Source organism: Solenopsis invicta, chromosome 2 (assembly GCF_016802725.1).
Source record: "Solenopsis invicta isolate M01_SB chromosome 2, UNIL_Sinv_3.0, whole genome shotgun sequence".
Classification (NCBI taxonomy): Eukaryota; Metazoa; Arthropoda; class Insecta; order Hymenoptera; family Formicidae; genus Solenopsis; species Solenopsis invicta.
In genome coordinates this window covers 853365-869540 of record NC_052665.1, presented here as the reverse complement: position 1 = coordinate 869540, position 16176 = coordinate 853365, and the positions used below count along the sequence as shown (strand labels likewise).

The 16176-nt window shown below is 29.9% G+C and overlaps 4 protein-coding genes across 8 annotated transcripts; 2 read left to right on the top strand and 2 right to left on the bottom strand.

Moving 5' to 3' along the window:
• Positions 1-31: 31 nt before the first annotated feature.
• LOC105198213 (signal peptidase complex subunit 3) lies at positions 32-2058 on the top strand. The gene is made up of 5 exons (XM_011164870.2): positions 32-471; positions 738-811; positions 1009-1097; positions 1635-1738; positions 1824-2058. Exons 1-5 carry the CDS (start codon positions 329-331, stop codon positions 1951-1953), a joined length of 540 nt encoding a protein of 179 aa, XP_011163172.1. The 5' UTR covers positions 32-328; the 3' UTR covers positions 1954-2058.
• On the bottom strand, positions 2049-3877 carry LOC105198203 (zinc finger protein 330 homolog). Its single transcript, XM_011164859.3, has 6 exons — positions 3664-3877; positions 3417-3587; positions 3100-3331; positions 2858-3022; positions 2699-2773; positions 2049-2567 (listed from the first exon to the last, which is right to left on the bottom strand). Exons 1-6 carry the CDS (start codon positions 3781-3783, stop codon positions 2347-2349), a joined length of 984 nt encoding a protein of 327 aa, XP_011163161.1. The 5' UTR covers positions 3784-3877; the 3' UTR covers positions 2049-2346.
• Positions 3878-4123: 246 nt separating this feature from the next.
• LOC105198711 (helicase POLQ-like) lies at positions 4124-8720 on the top strand. Of its 5 annotated transcripts, none has more exons than XR_005574213.1 (16): positions 4124-4912; positions 4981-5156; positions 5230-5406; positions 5477-5576; positions 5658-5854; positions 5936-6081; positions 6156-6390; positions 6465-6605; positions 6712-7123; positions 7246-7403; positions 7476-7571; positions 7645-7753; positions 7909-8022; positions 8139-8273; positions 8357-8433; positions 8557-8715. XR_005574213.1 is itself a non-coding variant. In XM_039446310.1 (16 exons), the coding sequence occupies exons 1-16, from the start codon at positions 4141-4143 to the stop codon at positions 8654-8656; spliced, it is 3165 nt and encodes a 1054-aa protein (XP_039302244.1). In that variant the 5' UTR covers positions 4124-4140; the 3' UTR covers positions 8657-8720. The 5 variants fall into 5 exon arrangements, 4 of the variants coding, with proteins under 4 accessions (XP_039302244.1, XP_039302243.1, XP_039302245.1 ...); XM_039446310.1 differs by having other exon boundaries at positions 7246-7400; positions 7645-7818; positions 8599-8720; XM_039446309.1 differs by having other exon boundaries at positions 7645-7818; positions 8599-8720.
• A 233-nt stretch (positions 8721-8953) lies between these two features.
• Positions 8954-11893, bottom strand: LOC105198719 (ribosomal RNA-processing protein 8). Its single transcript, XM_039446314.1, has 4 exons — positions 11505-11893; positions 9630-10510; positions 9313-9549; positions 8954-9241 (listed from the first exon to the last, which is right to left on the bottom strand). Exons 1-4 carry the CDS (start codon positions 11580-11582, stop codon positions 9028-9030), a joined length of 1410 nt encoding a protein of 469 aa, XP_039302248.1. The 5' UTR covers positions 11583-11893; the 3' UTR covers positions 8954-9027.
• Positions 11894-16176: the final 4283 nt, after the last annotated feature.

Sequence of the window (16176 nt, the reverse complement as noted above, 5' to 3'; positions counted from 1 at the left end):
CATCGTTTTGTTTTGTTTTTTTAAATTTCGGTGCGTTCCCAAAATCATCGAAAAAAAAATATTTTAACCTTTCGTCAGTGCGCTTTTTGTGTTTCTTCCGCAAACGCGAGCTTATCATCGCTTGATGATACGACGTATGGATTCATTTACGAACGTAAACCCGGTAACTGTCGCTGTCACGTTGTGAGCCTGCTGACGTTGAAAGTTCCGATTGGGGAGACAATGCGCGTTGGTTAGAAATTCGTCGATCCCGCACAGCTGTATCGATTAAGTCGCTTTAATTAAATAGGAACGCCACGATTGTTGACGGATTATTGACGGCGCGATAATGCACACGTTCCTAACACGAGGGAATGCTATCTTGGCGTACACGTTAAGTGTATCGGCCTGCCTCACATTTTGCTGCTTCCTCTCCACAGTATTTATCGATTACAGAGCAAACGCAGCGTTAAATACGGTTAAAGTTGTCGTGTAAGTGTTAAATGTAAATATATACACTTGTTACATCATACAGTTTATTACACAATTTATTATATTTCCATTAATCATGCTTTCTGTCAAAGAATCCATATTGTGCTCCAGAGTTGTACTCTGCAAGAAACTAAATTTTCCCAAGTGATCTAAATCATAACTATTTTAGAACTTGTATTGTGCTTCAACACATCAAAGATTGATGCGTGTTACATATAATTTTATATATTTATAATTACTGTAATAAATATGTTTTACTTTTGCAGAAAGAATGTACCAGATTACAGTGCATCGAGAGAGAAAAATGACTTGGGTTACTTGACTTTTGATCTACAAACTGATATCCTTTTTGTACAAGTGTCTCTGTTCATTAAAGTCAAATATTTGTACAAATTCATTAAAATCATATAATTTTTAATTGCTTTATATTATTGATAAAAACAGTTCAGTTTTGATAAAAATAACTTCCTTTCTATAAAATAACATTGTATTAAATTCATACATTTTTGCAACATATTTGCCTTACAAAGCTTTTACATCTTACTCCATTGTTTAACTGGAATGTTAAGCAATTGTTTTTATACCTCACAGCAGAATATCAGACGGAAAATAATGAATTTAATCAGGTATGTTAGACTTTATTAGTTTATCATATGTATTTTTTTAAAGATATATTTGTCATGTTTTGAGGCATTACCAAAACTATATCAATTTCATAAATTGTTACGTTTGAGTATCTGTATAAAATTATAATTTTCTCATTGATTTAAGTCATTTAATTTTTTGTCTGCTTTTTGTTAATAAAATCATGTTTTGTAGTATTTATTTGCAAATTTGATAGGCAAATCATATTGAGTTAAATCAAATTTTTTAAATAATAAAACTAATAAATATTTGTGTAAAAATATTATTTGGATTCACTTACTTCAAAGTTATTTATGCTGTAGCAAAATAAGGTAATTTTGTCAGTATAAATCCAATTTTTTCACTGTTTTCTTTCTAGTCAGTTTCAGGACTAAAATTTGAGTATTTATGAGTTAAAATTTTTTGTTGATTAGGAAAAATAAAAAAAATAACCCTAAGAGTTTGCAGTTTTAAATTTTGATACCTTTAGATGTTATAAAGCCAAAATATTCCTAAAAATATTCAATTTATATTGGCAGGTAGTGCTATGGGATAAGATAGTTCTTCGTGGAGATAATGCTGTACTTGATTTCAAGAATATGAATACGAAATATTACTTTTGGGATGATGGCAAAGGCCTCAGGTAAAATAAAATTGAGTATTATGGAAACAGAACTTCTATACTTTTTGATAAACTCATACATAATAAATCTTTTTATTTTTTGCAGAGGAAATAAGAATGTAACGTTAACGTTGTCCTGGAACATTATTCCAAACGCTGGATTGTTACCTAGTGTTAATGCTCTTGGTTCTCATACTTTCGCATTCCCGTCTGAATATACAACGTTGCGTGTATAACGCATATTCAAATGTATGTGTTATGATTGTGTACTATAATATGATTTTGTAAGGACTTATTTAAACTGCATAAAATTCATGTACAATAAACAATGTTTATTTCTTCATGATTATTTCTTTATTCAACAGTATATCCTTATATATTTTGCTTGATATTCGATTCGCGGTATCTCTCATATATATTTGTTTTAAATGGGCTATTAAATTTAAATATTGTACATATTGGATGTATAAATACTTGAGAATTTGTTAATTTGTATTTTACAAAGTTATTTAAATTATCTCTCTTCAAGAATTCTCATGTTTCTTCTACATGTTTGTGCGTGATTCAACTTTTTGATAATTGATATTTTATTTTCAATTACTGCTATTTTACACATCTGTAAATAAGTGTTAAGTTTTATTTTTACTACTGTCTGGAGTTTGTGTCTTGGTATCTTTCTTTTCTTCATCTGTACTTAACGATTCATTATTATCATCATCATCATCATCATCATCATTATCATCATCGTCATCATCATCATCTTCTATATCTTCATCATCGTCGTAATCATCATCTTCATCTTCATTATCATTGGCATAACTAACTGTTCCATAACAAGACTCTTGATTTCCTGCCATAACAAGGAAATGTTTACTCAAAAATATTTTAAGTGTATATATAAAAATGTAAATATATAAACATTCTAAACTCTTTCTTTAAATTTTTATTATGAAAAAAACAGAGAAAAGAATCTTGGTTTACCATAATTATATCCGTTTTCATCGTCGGATTCAGATGGACCACCTTGGTTTTGTCTACCAAACTTATGACTTCTCGCTTTAAAAATAAAAAAAAAAAAAAAATTAATTGAATAAATTTATATCAAATAATATAAATTATATAAATACTATCAATGCTTACTAGACATGCTTAGATCTTTCGTCTGTGACGTTTCGTAGCTGCACTTTGGACAAGGGATAGCCTTATTCTTCTCATATTTAAAACCTTTTCTACGAACGTGATCCTCGCAATAGCATGTCTTACACCTAAGACAGGAGTATTGCCCCAAACGATTACATGATTGACCTACAAATATTAAATAATTAAATACAGTTAAAATTAAATAAGAATGCAATATTCCTAGTGTACATCGCCATTATTACATTTGAAACTTTCTGCTTCCAATACTTGGCATGATGCTTGATGCTCAAATTGATCATCCTCGCACAAGTAGCAATCACAAAATGAGCACTTGAATATCCTTCCGCCATGATCCCAAACGCCTCTCTCGCATTCCTGACAAACTGCGTCCATTAGTGGACAGATGCAGGCATGAGACGTAAGGCAACGTCTTCCGTGGCATACCCAGGCTTCACAGTAATCGCATATAGCTCCCTAAAATACTCCATTTGTGGTACCATACTGACCATACTGACAAATGTTTAACTTTACAATGTAACAGAAACCTAGATTTACTTACCACCATTCCCAATCCTGTGGTGAAAACCCCAGGGTGACGCACCACGCAGTCACCTGTCTTCAGCATGCACTTGATCTTGCCGCAATGAGCGCATATGGGTAATCGCTGCAGACTCTGACAGAAGTAACAGAAGGCACGGCTCTTTTGCTTCTTATTGCACTTGTCGCATTCCTGTGACGCGGAATACGATAAAATCAAATTAAAAACGCGAAGGGTTTCTATTGCGTATTTCGAAGAATCGACTCACCATTACGGAGTTGCAAGGAAATTTGGCTAAGTCGATCTGCTCCTTGGCAGCTCTGATCTCCTTCTGCCGAAGCTTCTGCTTCTCGGCCTTCTTCCTCTGTCCGGTCTTCTTCTTCGGCATCTTGTCCTCAGTCCTATCGACCGGAGCAAACTCGGCTTCCCGTTGCCTCGGGATTGCTCGGGATACCGCGCGACAAACACACGAGAGATCGGAATAGGTTATGGTTTTAAACACGCACCGTCAGAGATTCAAGTGATCGATATCACGAGATTTTTTTGCACCATAAAAATAAACCACGTTTAATCAGCTGTTTAATCAGCAAGGGTTTTTTTTAAGCTAGAGATCATCTGATATTGTTAAGGTATAAAAATAATTATTTAGCGTTTCAGTTAAATAACGGAATATGATATTAAGATAAATATACATAGGTAAATTACAAAAATCCCGCTCTTTTAGAACTGATCTGCCAAATGGAAGATGTCAGATGACAATAAAGAAAACCACAAAATATTTTTTAACAATAGCAGGCGATCCAAGTCACCGTTCGCTGTTGAATCTCTGTTGATGCTGGATAATACGTTGTTGTGCAATATAGAGCCTGACAATGGATTGCACATCTCTTCAGAAACGTCCAAGCACCTCCAAGAGTTCAATGGGTCGGTTGCACAAACTATCAAAGAGCACGCGGACGATGCAACAGCTAGCTCCAAAATATTATCTGAAACCAGCGGGTCTTCCTACATGAACGAATGGCAGGACAAAACTTTGATGAATCAAATATTTGCTCAATTCGATTCGCAAACAGAGGAAGAGATTGCTCCAGAGAGCAATAACATCAGCAATTTTGATATGTTTGATACATCTTACAAAGAGAATACAAACACAGAATTAGGCAATGCAGCTCAAAATGTTGAGAAAGCGTTCTTAAGTCAGAAAAATAAAAGTATTTCACACAAGGATGATTTAATGAGTGCTCCGTGTTTGCATATTACAAATTTTGGTGACTATACGCTGGAAGAGAGTCATTTCAAAAAGATTGATAGTGATGGTTCACCAATTTTGAAAACCAAATCTAGAACGTTGATTGAGTGTAAAACCTTAAAAAAACGATTGTGTTTAAATGACGATATATCAATATCAAAGAAATTGGAAAAGGAAACAGAGTCCACAAATTCTTCTTCATTTTATGGTTTATCGGACACTGTGAAAAAATTGATACAAGAAGTTAAAGGAATTTGTGAATTATATCGTAAGTTGGCAATTATTAATTAAGTTTATAAGAAATAAGAATAATTTTTACCATTCTTTTTTTTACAGAATGGCAAGACGAATGCTTAAAAATAGCTGTTAGAACCAAGAAGAATTTAATTTACGCTTTGCCAACGAGTGGTGGTAAAACTTTGGTGGCAGAGATATTAATGTTGAGAGAAATTATTTGTAATAAAAAAAATGCTATTTTTATACTTCCATACGTGGCTTTGGTACAGGAAAAGGCAAGACATTTTAAGATTGATATATTAAGAAAAAAATTTGTGTAGTGTATTAATTGAGTTCACATATATGTAGGTTCAATCAATGGCTGTGTTAGCATTAAAATTAGGTTTTTTAATCGAGGAATATGCTGGTACAAAAGGGCGTTATCCACCAGTGAAACGGCGGAGGAAAAACAGCATTTACATATGTACCATAGAGAAAGCACTAGGACTTGTAAATAGTTTAATAGAAACGAAACGTTTATCCGAAGTAAGCTGAAATATTAGTAATTACTTATTTTAGTTATATTAGGTTGTAATATATAAGAAACATATTTTAGATTGGTATTATTGTTGTTGATGAATTACATTTGCTTGGAGAGTCTGGAGGAAGAGGAGCTACATTAGAAGGGCTTCTTACAAAGATAATGTTCTTCAGTGGTAATAACATAAATTAATATTTAGATAATATGGATTTCTAAAAGTTATTCTCTTTTTAATAAAATACTAATTTTTTTATAGATATAATACGTGTGATTGGGATGAGCGCGACGATAGGTAATTTAATGGAAATTGCACAGTTTCTTAACGCAGATACGTATTCTCAAAACTTTCGACCAGTTAAAATAACAGAATATGTGAAATGTGGAAATGATATGTGGGTAGTTGATTTTAATAGTGAGGAATTATTAGTAGACATGAGCACCAATGATTACAAGGTAATTTAATTGAATTTGATTTTATAAAAGCTTTTTTTATAACATAATGTTGAATAATAAATTGATAATTTTATTATAAAGTACACAGATGATATAGCAATTTTGGATCCAGATAGAATTGGCGGTTTAATAATGGAAGTGATACCAAACGATTCATGCCTTATATTCTGCTCAAGTCGTAAAAATTGTGAAAATGTGGCTTTATTATTAACCAAAATCTTGCCTAAGTAAGATTTTATTATGCTTATTACATTTTTTTTAGTAAACTGTAAGTGTTTAGATACATGCGTCGTAATTTTAGGACTTTATATGATTACAAAGTAAACGAAAAAAAAACTTTGTTAAACGCGCTTAAGACTGAGGAAGGATTATGCCCCATTTTGCAAAAAACTATCAAATTTGGCATAGTCTATCATCATTCCGGTCTTACATCTGAAGAACGGCGTTTGTTAGAGGATGCCTTTAGAGAAGGTACTCTATGTGTAATATGTTGCACGTCGACTTTAGCAGCTGGTGTCAATTTACCAGCAAGAAGGGTAATTATTTAACATAATTGATAATGCGCGAACGACTAATATTATTGTAGTTGTTAATAAGATTGTTGTTTTAGGTAATACTACGTAGTCCTTATATTGGAAATCAATTCTTGAATTTAAGTAGATACAAACAAATGATTGGCCGGGCTGGTCGTGCTGGTATGGGAGTTTTAGGAGAAAGTATACTTATTTGTAAACAGTCCGAGATCGGTAAAGTAAGAATTTGTAAAATACAATAAAGTGAAGTTTTATATACATATATATAAAATATATATAATTTGATATTATTATCCTGAGATTTAAGGCATGTTAATACTACAGGTGAAAGATCTGCTAGTATCTCAGATGGACGACTCACTAAGTAGTTTATACGTAGAAAATGACAGAGGACTCAACAATCTGATTTTAAGTGCAATACAATTAAACATGGCATCGACTAGATCTGAATTGCATAAATTGACAACCGCAACTTTACTTAGTATTCAACAAAATAGAATAGGTATTAATCTGAAGGCAATTACAGACGAAACGATAACAGCGTTATTAAAATGTGGCGTAATAAAAGTAAAGAGCAAAGACAATAATAGTCATAATTGTAACGTGACTGTTGTCATTCCATCTCAAGAATCAACGTGTGTGGAGAATTTGCCAGTTAAAAAGGAAGTAAAAACGATTATATTTACAAATAAAACTGAATTTCAGCTTTGTGATTTGGGACAAGCTGCATTGAAAGGTAGTGGCAACAAATTTTTATTTATTTTTGTTTTCAAACACAATTTTACAATTTTAAACACAATTTTACAATTTTAAACACAATTTTACAATTTTAAACACAATTTTACAATTTTATTACAGGACCGATTGATTTAAAAACCGCATATGCATTGTATGAAGATTTAAAAACAGCTCAGAAGCATTTAATCTTAATTGATAATCTTCATCTTCTTTATCTTGTCACACCTTATGACAGTATATCTCAAATAACTCCCGTTGGCAGTATCTACTATGATGTGGTAATATTATTTACATTTTTATATATCGATATTGCAAATAATGTCGTTATAATATATTTTATATTTTTCAAGATAATGGAGTTAACTGAAAGTCAAATGCAAGTCGCTAGACTTCTTGGAATAACAGAAGCTGCAGCAAATAAATTACGTGATGGTATAATACCTAAGGTTAGTTTATTATCAAATAATTGAAATTATTCTTAAACACTGTATTTAAGAAAAAATAATAATTTTGTTATAGTCTGTCGAGAAGAGGGTAGTTGATAGATTTTATGTGACGTTAATAGTACATGAATTGTGGAACCATCATACAGTTTATTCTGTTGCCGAAAAATATCAAATTAATAGAGGTATTGTACAAAGTCTTTTAAATGCGGTCTCAATGTTTGCGTTTTCCGTAGTCAGATTTTGTCAGGTAAATAAAAGAGTTAGTAATTTAATAACTGTTATGATTATACAACAGAAAAATTCAAAATATATATTAATCTTAAATTTTATTTTGTAGGAATTACCCGAGTTTTGGGCTTTTACTGAGATATTAAATATGTTCAGTAAAAAGCTATCTTACTGTTGTCCAGCAGAACTAGAAAAGTTGATAGAACTGCCATCAGTAAAAATAGTAAGTTATTAATTTTATATTATTGTATCATTACATTCAAATATTTAAAGATCAAAAGTTGAATATATATATATATATATATATAATACATTTATTTTAATCATCCTTTATCACAGGGTAGAGCTCGTCAATTGTACAAAGCTGGCTATAAGACTTTACAATCTATAGCGAAAGCCAATCCCAGAGAACTAAAGCAACATATTCCTTATTTAAGTAATAAACTAGTCGCGCAAATTATAGATGCAGCAAAAGTAAGTCATATAAAATATACTAATAAAAATATATTTTTACTGTGAAAATATCTTCGTTATTTATTGATTACGGTAAATTACAGCTTTTAATATTGCGAAGAGCAGAGGATTTAAAAGATGAGTGGGAAGACATATTGGACGGTATAAATATAAGTCAAGTGTAAGTATTAATAATTGTTTAAAATGCTTTTTTCCTAAACGAGATTTACGTTCCGTGAAGAATTTAATTTCACAGACTTGATAAAATTGTAAATACAAATAAATGAATCATACTTTTTTTTAGAGAATATTGAAATATTCATAAAATTGATTTAATTTCATACAGACTTGATGGAAATATAAATACGAATAAACAAATCACATTTTCTTTAGAGAATAAATGATTTAAAATTGGAATTATGTATATATATGTATACGAACAATATATTGTACAATGCGTTTATCAAATATTAATGTAATATCCATATTATTTTTTTAATAAATTATGATTTTATATGTTGTAAATAATTTACAAATTACTACATATTTTTTTAAAACTATAAAATTTGTGCTTAATGGAGCAATGTGTCTCAAAGAATAGCACATTGTTTAAGCAAGCACATAGAATAATTATCCACATGATGTTTGATATAAATTTATTACTTAAAAGTAATGGTGATATATCAACAGAGTATGGAACATTTTTATGAAGAACAACTTAAAATTTTATTATATGTAAAAAAATATAATATTGCTCAAATAATACAATAAAATGTTATCTTTTTTTATACAGGCATGATTTTAGTGTGATCGGAGAGAGATTTTTTCTTTTCATGCTTATATCTTCTTCTTTCTTGAAATCCATAAAATAAAACAAGTTGTGAGACAAATCTTTCCATGTATTTTTAAAACCATAACTACGTAGCAGTCTTATAAAATTGTTTACGTCCTCAAATCTGCTTTCAACTTCAGCTATTTTCAAGATCCCACTAAATTTATTGAAACAAAAACATTAATTTCTTGTGTAATCATATTAATGAAGAGTATTATTATTACTTACTTGTTTTTAAGAACCCTGTTAGCTTCTATAATATAATCGTTGAGATTAGATCCCATTAGGGAGAGACAAAACACGACAACGTGGACGCTGTTCATCAGTAATGGAGTATGAGCCATATCACAAGCTTTCACTTTGTCATTCAAAGCTATAAAGTCAAACGAGTGCACCATATGAGGAACAGAAGCAGCAAGCCTTGCCTCTCCACAACCAAAATCAGCAATCACATTATCCTTTGGTCTGTAATTATCAATATATTATAATGTTTAGATTTAATTAATAAATCAATTTTTTTTAAGAATAAGGCATAGTATACGAACAGTTTTTTAATCGACGCTATTATAACATCTAGTGGATTCACTGCCCATTGTTCGAGTTGCTGTTTATATCCAGCGTGATAAGCCAGGAAAGAATCAGGATCCTCTTTAAAGTAATGCTTAGACTGCGAACTGGCATTACTATACAGTGTCTCATTTATAAATCTGAATCTAGATGCTCTTAACTGTGTCATCATTCTATCTCTCAAAGAAAGCTGTGTAACTTTTTGCTTTGGTTTTGATTTATTGGCGAGCATCTCTGCTAAATGTTTAATATTTATTTTATGTTTGTTTAACTTTAATACTTCGTCAGGTTTTATCTGCTGTGCTTCTGTTTTAGCTGACATCTGTTTCAACCTCTTTTCATTTACCTTTTCAAATTTTTTAATTTTTTCTTTTCTATGTTCAAGATCAAGATTTTTTGCAGGCATTTGTAATGTTTTATTTTTCTTTTTTGCATCATCGACTGTTGTGGCACTTTTATTTATATAATCGAGATTCATATTCTGTTTTCGTTTCTTGTTTTTCTTTCTTGCATCTTCGATTATTATAGCACTTTTATTTCCTTGATCGAGATTCTTGTTTCGTTTCCGTTTTCTATTTCTTTTCTTAATTTGTACTTTTTGAAATGCTTCTGATGTATTTTTATTATCCTTTGAATACTTTGTTGGAACATTTAATCTTTCTGTATCTTTTACAAGTTTATTCTTAAAACCAAGTGGTTTTTTCTTGTTACTATTTTGCATATTTGTACATATAGTCTTTGCTATTTTGTTAGATGCATTTAGTTTCTTTAAATTATTTTTATGTGTATTATTTAATGACTTCTTGTCATCTTTCTTTCTTCCGTCATCTTTCTTGTCCTCTATTTTTCTTCTTTGTTTCTAAAACAAAAACCAAAAATCTAATATTATGAATTCAAAACACAAAAAAGAACAAAGGAAATTTATTGATCATTCCATTATTTAATTTACTTATATTATTTAACTGTACATTGTTTCACTTTCTGGATCCAAATACTTTTAAATTAAGTTGTATTATTTTTATAAGTATAATATTTTTTAATGATATAACTGAATGATTTATATATATATATATATATATATATATATATATATATATATGTATATATATATATATATATATATACACACACACACACACACACATACATACATATATACATACATACACACAGTATATTTCTAGAAAACATTTTTATGGTAGTATGTTTAAAACAAATGGTATACCCTGGTGAAATTTTTTTTATATGAATTGGAACATTTTTTAGAAACACTTAAAAATACTCACAAAAGTCTGTATCTTTTCTTAAAATTTTTTTGTACATATAAATTTTGAAATATTCTAAGATTAAAAAAAAAAATACTTTTAACTGTTTTAAATTTTATAACATTTCATCAGAAATTATAAAACAAAAAATCTTTGAAATCTTAGGATATTTCATGATTAACATATTTGAAAAATTTTAAGAAAAGATATAGATTTTCTGAATATTTATGAGTGTTGCAATTTGTATTGGGATTTTAACTCGTGTCCAATATTGCCGCCTCAATAAGGTTTTTCCACGCCTATGTTCACACTACACACAAATATGAGAGTGTAGTGTGAACACAGACGTGAAATAACCTTATTGAGGCAGCCATAGTTAAAATACCAATAGTATAAAAAATCTAAGGTTATAAAATTATACAGAAATTCTGAAAAATTATATAAAAAATTATAAAAAAAATTTTTATCAGGGTATAAATATTATCATTACAATCCTTTTAGTTTTTCAAAGAAAACAGATACTCAGGTTATGAATAACTCCATCGCGTGTACAAACGATTAAGAAATTTAATAAAAATTAAAGATTACCTTCGCAATGGACGTTTTTGTATTTTTTACAGCAGGCACTTGTTTGTTTTGTAAAGTTTTTTTAAACTTGCCCATCATATATTTTGATAAATTAAAAGATCATAACCTTTTAATGTAAACAAAGATTACACGCATGTGCTCCCGTGGAGCGGAACTTGTAAATGCGGAATCAATGCAAGTCAATGATAAACACTATTCTGGCAGATCTCATATAAGTGATCTACGGAAGCCCTTGCGATTGATCAGCGCTAATTGCATTCCACAATTTCCGCTCAATGGGACAAGAAAAATACACCTCGGGTGCTTTCCAACAAGGGCTGCGTTCAGATTCCCCACCCGAGTGCACCCAGGCACCTAAAGAGCGTTCAGATTCCTTTAGAGTGCCCCTACCGGACATTAGGTGGGTCGTTCACTTTATCATTCTGTCTATCCCGAGAGAGTGGAAAAACCACATGGGTCCTTGAGCCGGGTGAAACGGGTGGGTGACGTAAGGTGCGTTCCAAAATGTATCGCTATAAAAATTTCTATACATTTGTGATAAAGCTCGTATATTTAAAACAAATTTAAAATAAAAAAATAAATTTAATTTAAAATATTATAGTAAATAAAAATTAAAATGTATAAATATAATAAAAAAAAACGTTAATAACCAAGTAAAGTTTAAACGTTTTGTTTATTATTCTGTTTATGTAATTACAGATTAATAAATATTAATCTTTTATTCTATTAATATAAGGTTTCTTGGTCTACAGTCTCACAAAACCGTTATATAAATATTTATATTTGAGATTAGTATGTTAAAGATTTTTAGTATTATTAAATATTTTCTGATACTAATAAAATATACTGTTTGTTTTCTGTTCCTGAACTCCCTGAATTAGTGTGCACTTAAAGTGAAAGTTAGTAGTTAAGTTAGTAAAGTTAGTAAAAACAAGAAGGAATGTTCCAGTGCAGTCTAATGCAGGAATAGAAAACAAGCCTATACATATAATAGATGATATGCGCAATATATATCTTAATCTAATTTGTTAAAATAAAAATTTATTTTCATTGTTTAAATTGATTCGTCCTATTCTACGAACATTTAATTTTCATCTACTTTAGTTATATTGATAAAAATATTCATAGTAAAATATTTATGTATTATCTTTATCGTTTATCTTAATTTATTATGTAATTTATTCTGAATCTGAGATATTTATGTTACTATTTCTCAGCGTTATTTGCTAAACACACCCAATGTTTAAGAGTGCGTTCAGATTCCATAAACCACTAGGGAGCTTTTCATTAGCTCCGCCCATTTACCCAGTTACCCAGAGATCACTCACCGGGTGGAGAATCTGAACGCAGCCAAGAGTGCCACAGTGTGACACAGTGTCATACAGTGTAACACAGTTGTGTAGTCTAATTGGAACAAATAAGTTACCAAACACGGTCACTAGAGTGCGTAAAAGACTGACTTAGTAAGGCTGTGTTCCGTTTTTACTGGCAGTACTGAAAATTTATAGTTCACGTCACATATAGGCTGCGTTCCGATATACACTGCAAGTACTAAAAATCTATAGTTCACGTTACGTATACTATAGATTTTCAGTACTGGCAGTGAATTTCGGAACGCAGCCATACTATACATTTTCAGTACTGGCAGTTAATATCGGAACACAGCCTAAAAAACACAGATTCAAATTGAATCAGAAATCTATCCGTAGAAAATCCAGACCCGTTAAAGAAGGAATTTTACATTATCCAACGTAGGAATAACTTCTTTACAATGCCGACAAAAGAATAAACATGCAAATTAATCCGATGAAATACGCATGAATAATGAATAATCAACGAATGCATTGTTTCATAGGCTTACAATTCTTTAAATAAAAATAATGAATATTGATTACCATCTAAGAATTCTGGGTCTGGTACGTTATTTTCGAACACGAAACATTTTTAGTAAAAATATAAGTCCATTGTGCTAATTTAAAAATGTAGTATGTAAAGAAACGAAAAGTTCAAACTATAATTTTAATTATGTTAAGGCAACAAAACATAACTGAACATGACTAAAATGTACCAGTACCACACTTGAAAAAATAATTTATTTGCCCGATGTGTTGGCACTATTGATGGCTGACACGGCCAAACTTAAGATTAAGCTGTGTTTTGCAGTGTCGCTCTGTGTCTCTCTCCGTTTGTTTTCTGTTCCTGAACTCTCTAAATAAGTGTACACTTAAAATGAAATAGATAGATGTTTCAAAGTTAGCGAAAGCAAGAAGGAACGTTCCAGTGCAGTCTAGTGCAGGAATAGAAAACAAGCCTTCTGTGTCATAGTTGGAAAGCACCAATGTAGACACTCCGTTTGTTTTCCGTTCCTGAACTCTCTAAATAAGTGTACACTTAAAATGAAATAGATAGATGTTTCAAAGTTAGCGAAAACAAGAAGGAACGTTCCAGTGCAGTCTAGTGCAGGAACAGAAAACAAGCCTAAAGTGTTACACGGTGTCGCTTGTGTCTCTTGTTGGAAAGCACCCCTCGTGTCCCACTCCGTATTGCGGAAGAGGATTGGATTGGGATTGTGAATTGCAAATTAGAATGCAGCCAATCAAAGCCAGGCAGCTTCAGATCCGGATTGCGAATTGTAGAATAGATGATTTCTATTTGCTGCATTCTAATTTGCGATACGCAATCCTAATCCAATCCACAGCCGCAATACGTAGTGTGATACGGGCTTTAGCGGAGCGGAATCGGCGGAATGAAGCCGCTACCAATCACGTAAGTACGTTCCGCAATTCCGTAGTTCCGCCATTCCGCATCCTATGTAAGCGCATCCTTACTTCAATGCAATGTTGCAGCTATATTCTCTGTGTTTGCTGGGATATATACAAAATATAAATGAGTTATTTTGTTACTCTAGTATTAAACAAAGTTTTATGCACATAAAAATTCCTGAATTTATTTAATTTAACTTTCTTAATTATGGTATTAACAGTTTTATTTAAATTTTACATTTTTATAACGCTTTACGCTTATCAGCACACAATATTTTTTAAATGTTTTTTTAATATTTATTTAATATTAATTATTCATTGTACAATTTATTGTAACAATAATATTTATTAAACATTTATTAAATATTTATTTAACATTAATTAAATATTTAAAATAATGATTTAGAGAAAATATTAATTTAATATTTATTTAACATTTATATTTTATTCATTACTCATTTAAAATAATAATTTAGGAAAATGTTTACTTAACGTTTATTTAACGTTTATTTTATGTTTATTTAATGGTTATTTAATATTTATTTTACATTAATAATTTATTAATAAATTATTAATGTAACATAAATATTAAATAATGATTTAAAAAAACATTAATTTAACATTTTTTTAACATTAATTTAATATTTATTTTACATTGATTTTTTATTTAAAACAATAATTTCAAAAACATTAATTTAACATTTATTCAACATTAATTTAATATTTACTTTACGTACATTAAGTTTTCATTTAAAACAATTTTAAAAACGTTAATTTAACGTTAAATTGTTAATTATTTAATATTAATTTAATATTTATTTTACACTAGCAAGACGCTACGCCTGCGATACACACTTTTTATAATTTACAAATTACTTTACTCGATGCACACATTGATACACATAGTTGTCAAAATTTTCGCAATGATAGTAGCACACGTAAGCACATCGGGAGAACCAATCAGCATTACGGAAAAGCGTCAACAATTAACTTTGAGAGATGCGACTGTCGATTTAATATGGACAGATAGGATTAATTTTTCATTTGAAATAACAATTTCATAAACATTAAGTTAACATTTATTGAACATTAATTTAATATTTATTTAATATTTTTTTATTTTTTTAAAATAAACTTTTTTAAACATTTATTTAATATTGCTTAAGTATTTATTTTTCATAAATTATATAATTAAGAAAATGATTTTAGTAAGTATTATTTTAATGTTTATTTATTATTTATTTAACATATGTTTAAGCTATAATTTCTTTTTCAATCATTATTGATTTTAAAATTTGTTTAAAAAATGTTTCAATAACGTCTGTAAAAATCAGTAAAAAATTAACTTAATTATATATATTTATATGTATAAATAATATGCTTTAATTATATATATTTCGTCTTTTCGATAACATATTAACTCTGATCTATCAGTGATGATACCTTAAAGGTTGATTTATGCAGGCTGTAACCGCTAACTCATGCCAAAATTTGTAAGAAATTGACCAATTATAGTTAATTATTCTTCTGTGAATCAATTACGATTGGTCAATTTCTTACAGATTCTGGCATAAGTTAACGGTTACGGCTTGCATAAACCAACCTTTAAGCGGCGTCTACAATACAGTCGTTAAGATGTTACGACTCTGCGACAAACCAATTAAAAAAGAAAAAAAATCATATATTCTCTTCTTTGATTGGCCTGTCGCAACATCATAACATCGTAATGACTGTATTGTAAACGACGCATTAAAGTTGGTTTATAATAGCTGTAACCATAAAAAATTGACCAATCATAATCGATTTGTAGAAGAATAGTCGACTATGATTGGTGAATTTTTTACGGTAACGGTTATTATAAACCAACTTTTAACGACAGCTAGGGATATCGTTACGTGTCGTTGCGCAGC

What these genes read in the sequence shown, in the direction of transcription:
- LOC105198213 (XM_011164870.2), top strand. Translation starts at nt 329, where the DNA reads ATGCACACGTTCCTAACACGAGGGAATGCTATCTTGGCGTACACGTTA. An exon ending in AATACGGTTAAAGTTGTCGT is followed by an intron (nt 472 to 737) that starts GTAAGTGTTAAA and finishes TTACTTTTGCAG; the next exon opens with AAAGAATGTACCAGATTACA. An exon ending in GACTTTTGATCTACAAACTG is followed by an intron (nt 812 to 1,008) that starts ATATCCTTTTTG and finishes CAAAGCTTTTAC; the next exon opens with ATCTTACTCCATTGTTTAAC.
- LOC105198203 (XM_011164859.3), bottom strand. Translation starts at nt 3,783, where the DNA reads ATGCCGAAGAAGAAGACCGGACAGAGGAAGAAGGCCGAGAAGCAGAAG. An exon ending in TTCCTTGCAACTCCGTAATG is followed by an intron (nt 3,588 to 3,663) that starts GTGAGTCGATTC and finishes TCCGCGTCACAG; the next exon opens with GAATGCGACAAGTGCAATAA. An exon ending in TGAAAACGGATATAATTATG is followed by an intron (nt 2,568 to 2,698) that starts GTAAACCAAGAT and finishes TTGTTATGGCAG; the next exon opens with GAAATCAAGAGTCTTGTTAT.
- LOC105198711 (XM_039446309.1), top strand. Translation starts at nt 4,141, where the DNA reads ATGTCAGATGACAATAAAGAAAACCACAAAATATTTTTTAACAATAGC. An exon ending in AGGAATTTGTGAATTATATC is followed by an intron (nt 4,913 to 4,980) that starts GTAAGTTGGCAA and finishes TTTTTTTTACAG; the next exon opens with AATGGCAAGACGAATGCTTA. An exon ending in AACTGCCATCAGTAAAAATA is followed by an intron (nt 8,023 to 8,138) that starts GTAAGTTATTAA and finishes CCTTTATCACAG; the next exon opens with GGTAGAGCTCGTCAATTGTA.
- LOC105198719 (XM_039446314.1), bottom strand. Translation starts at nt 11,582, where the DNA reads ATGATGGGCAAGTTTAAAAAAACTTTACAAAACAAACAAGTGCCTGCT. An exon ending in CAAAAACGTCCATTGCGAAG is followed by an intron (nt 10,511 to 11,504) that starts GTAATCTTTAAT and finishes TTTTTGTTTTAG; the next exon opens with AAACAAAGAAGAAAAATAGA. An exon ending in AACAGGGTTCTTAAAAACAA is followed by an intron (nt 9,242 to 9,312) that starts GTAAGTAATAAT and finishes CAATAAATTTAG; the next exon opens with TGGGATCTTGAAAATAGCTG.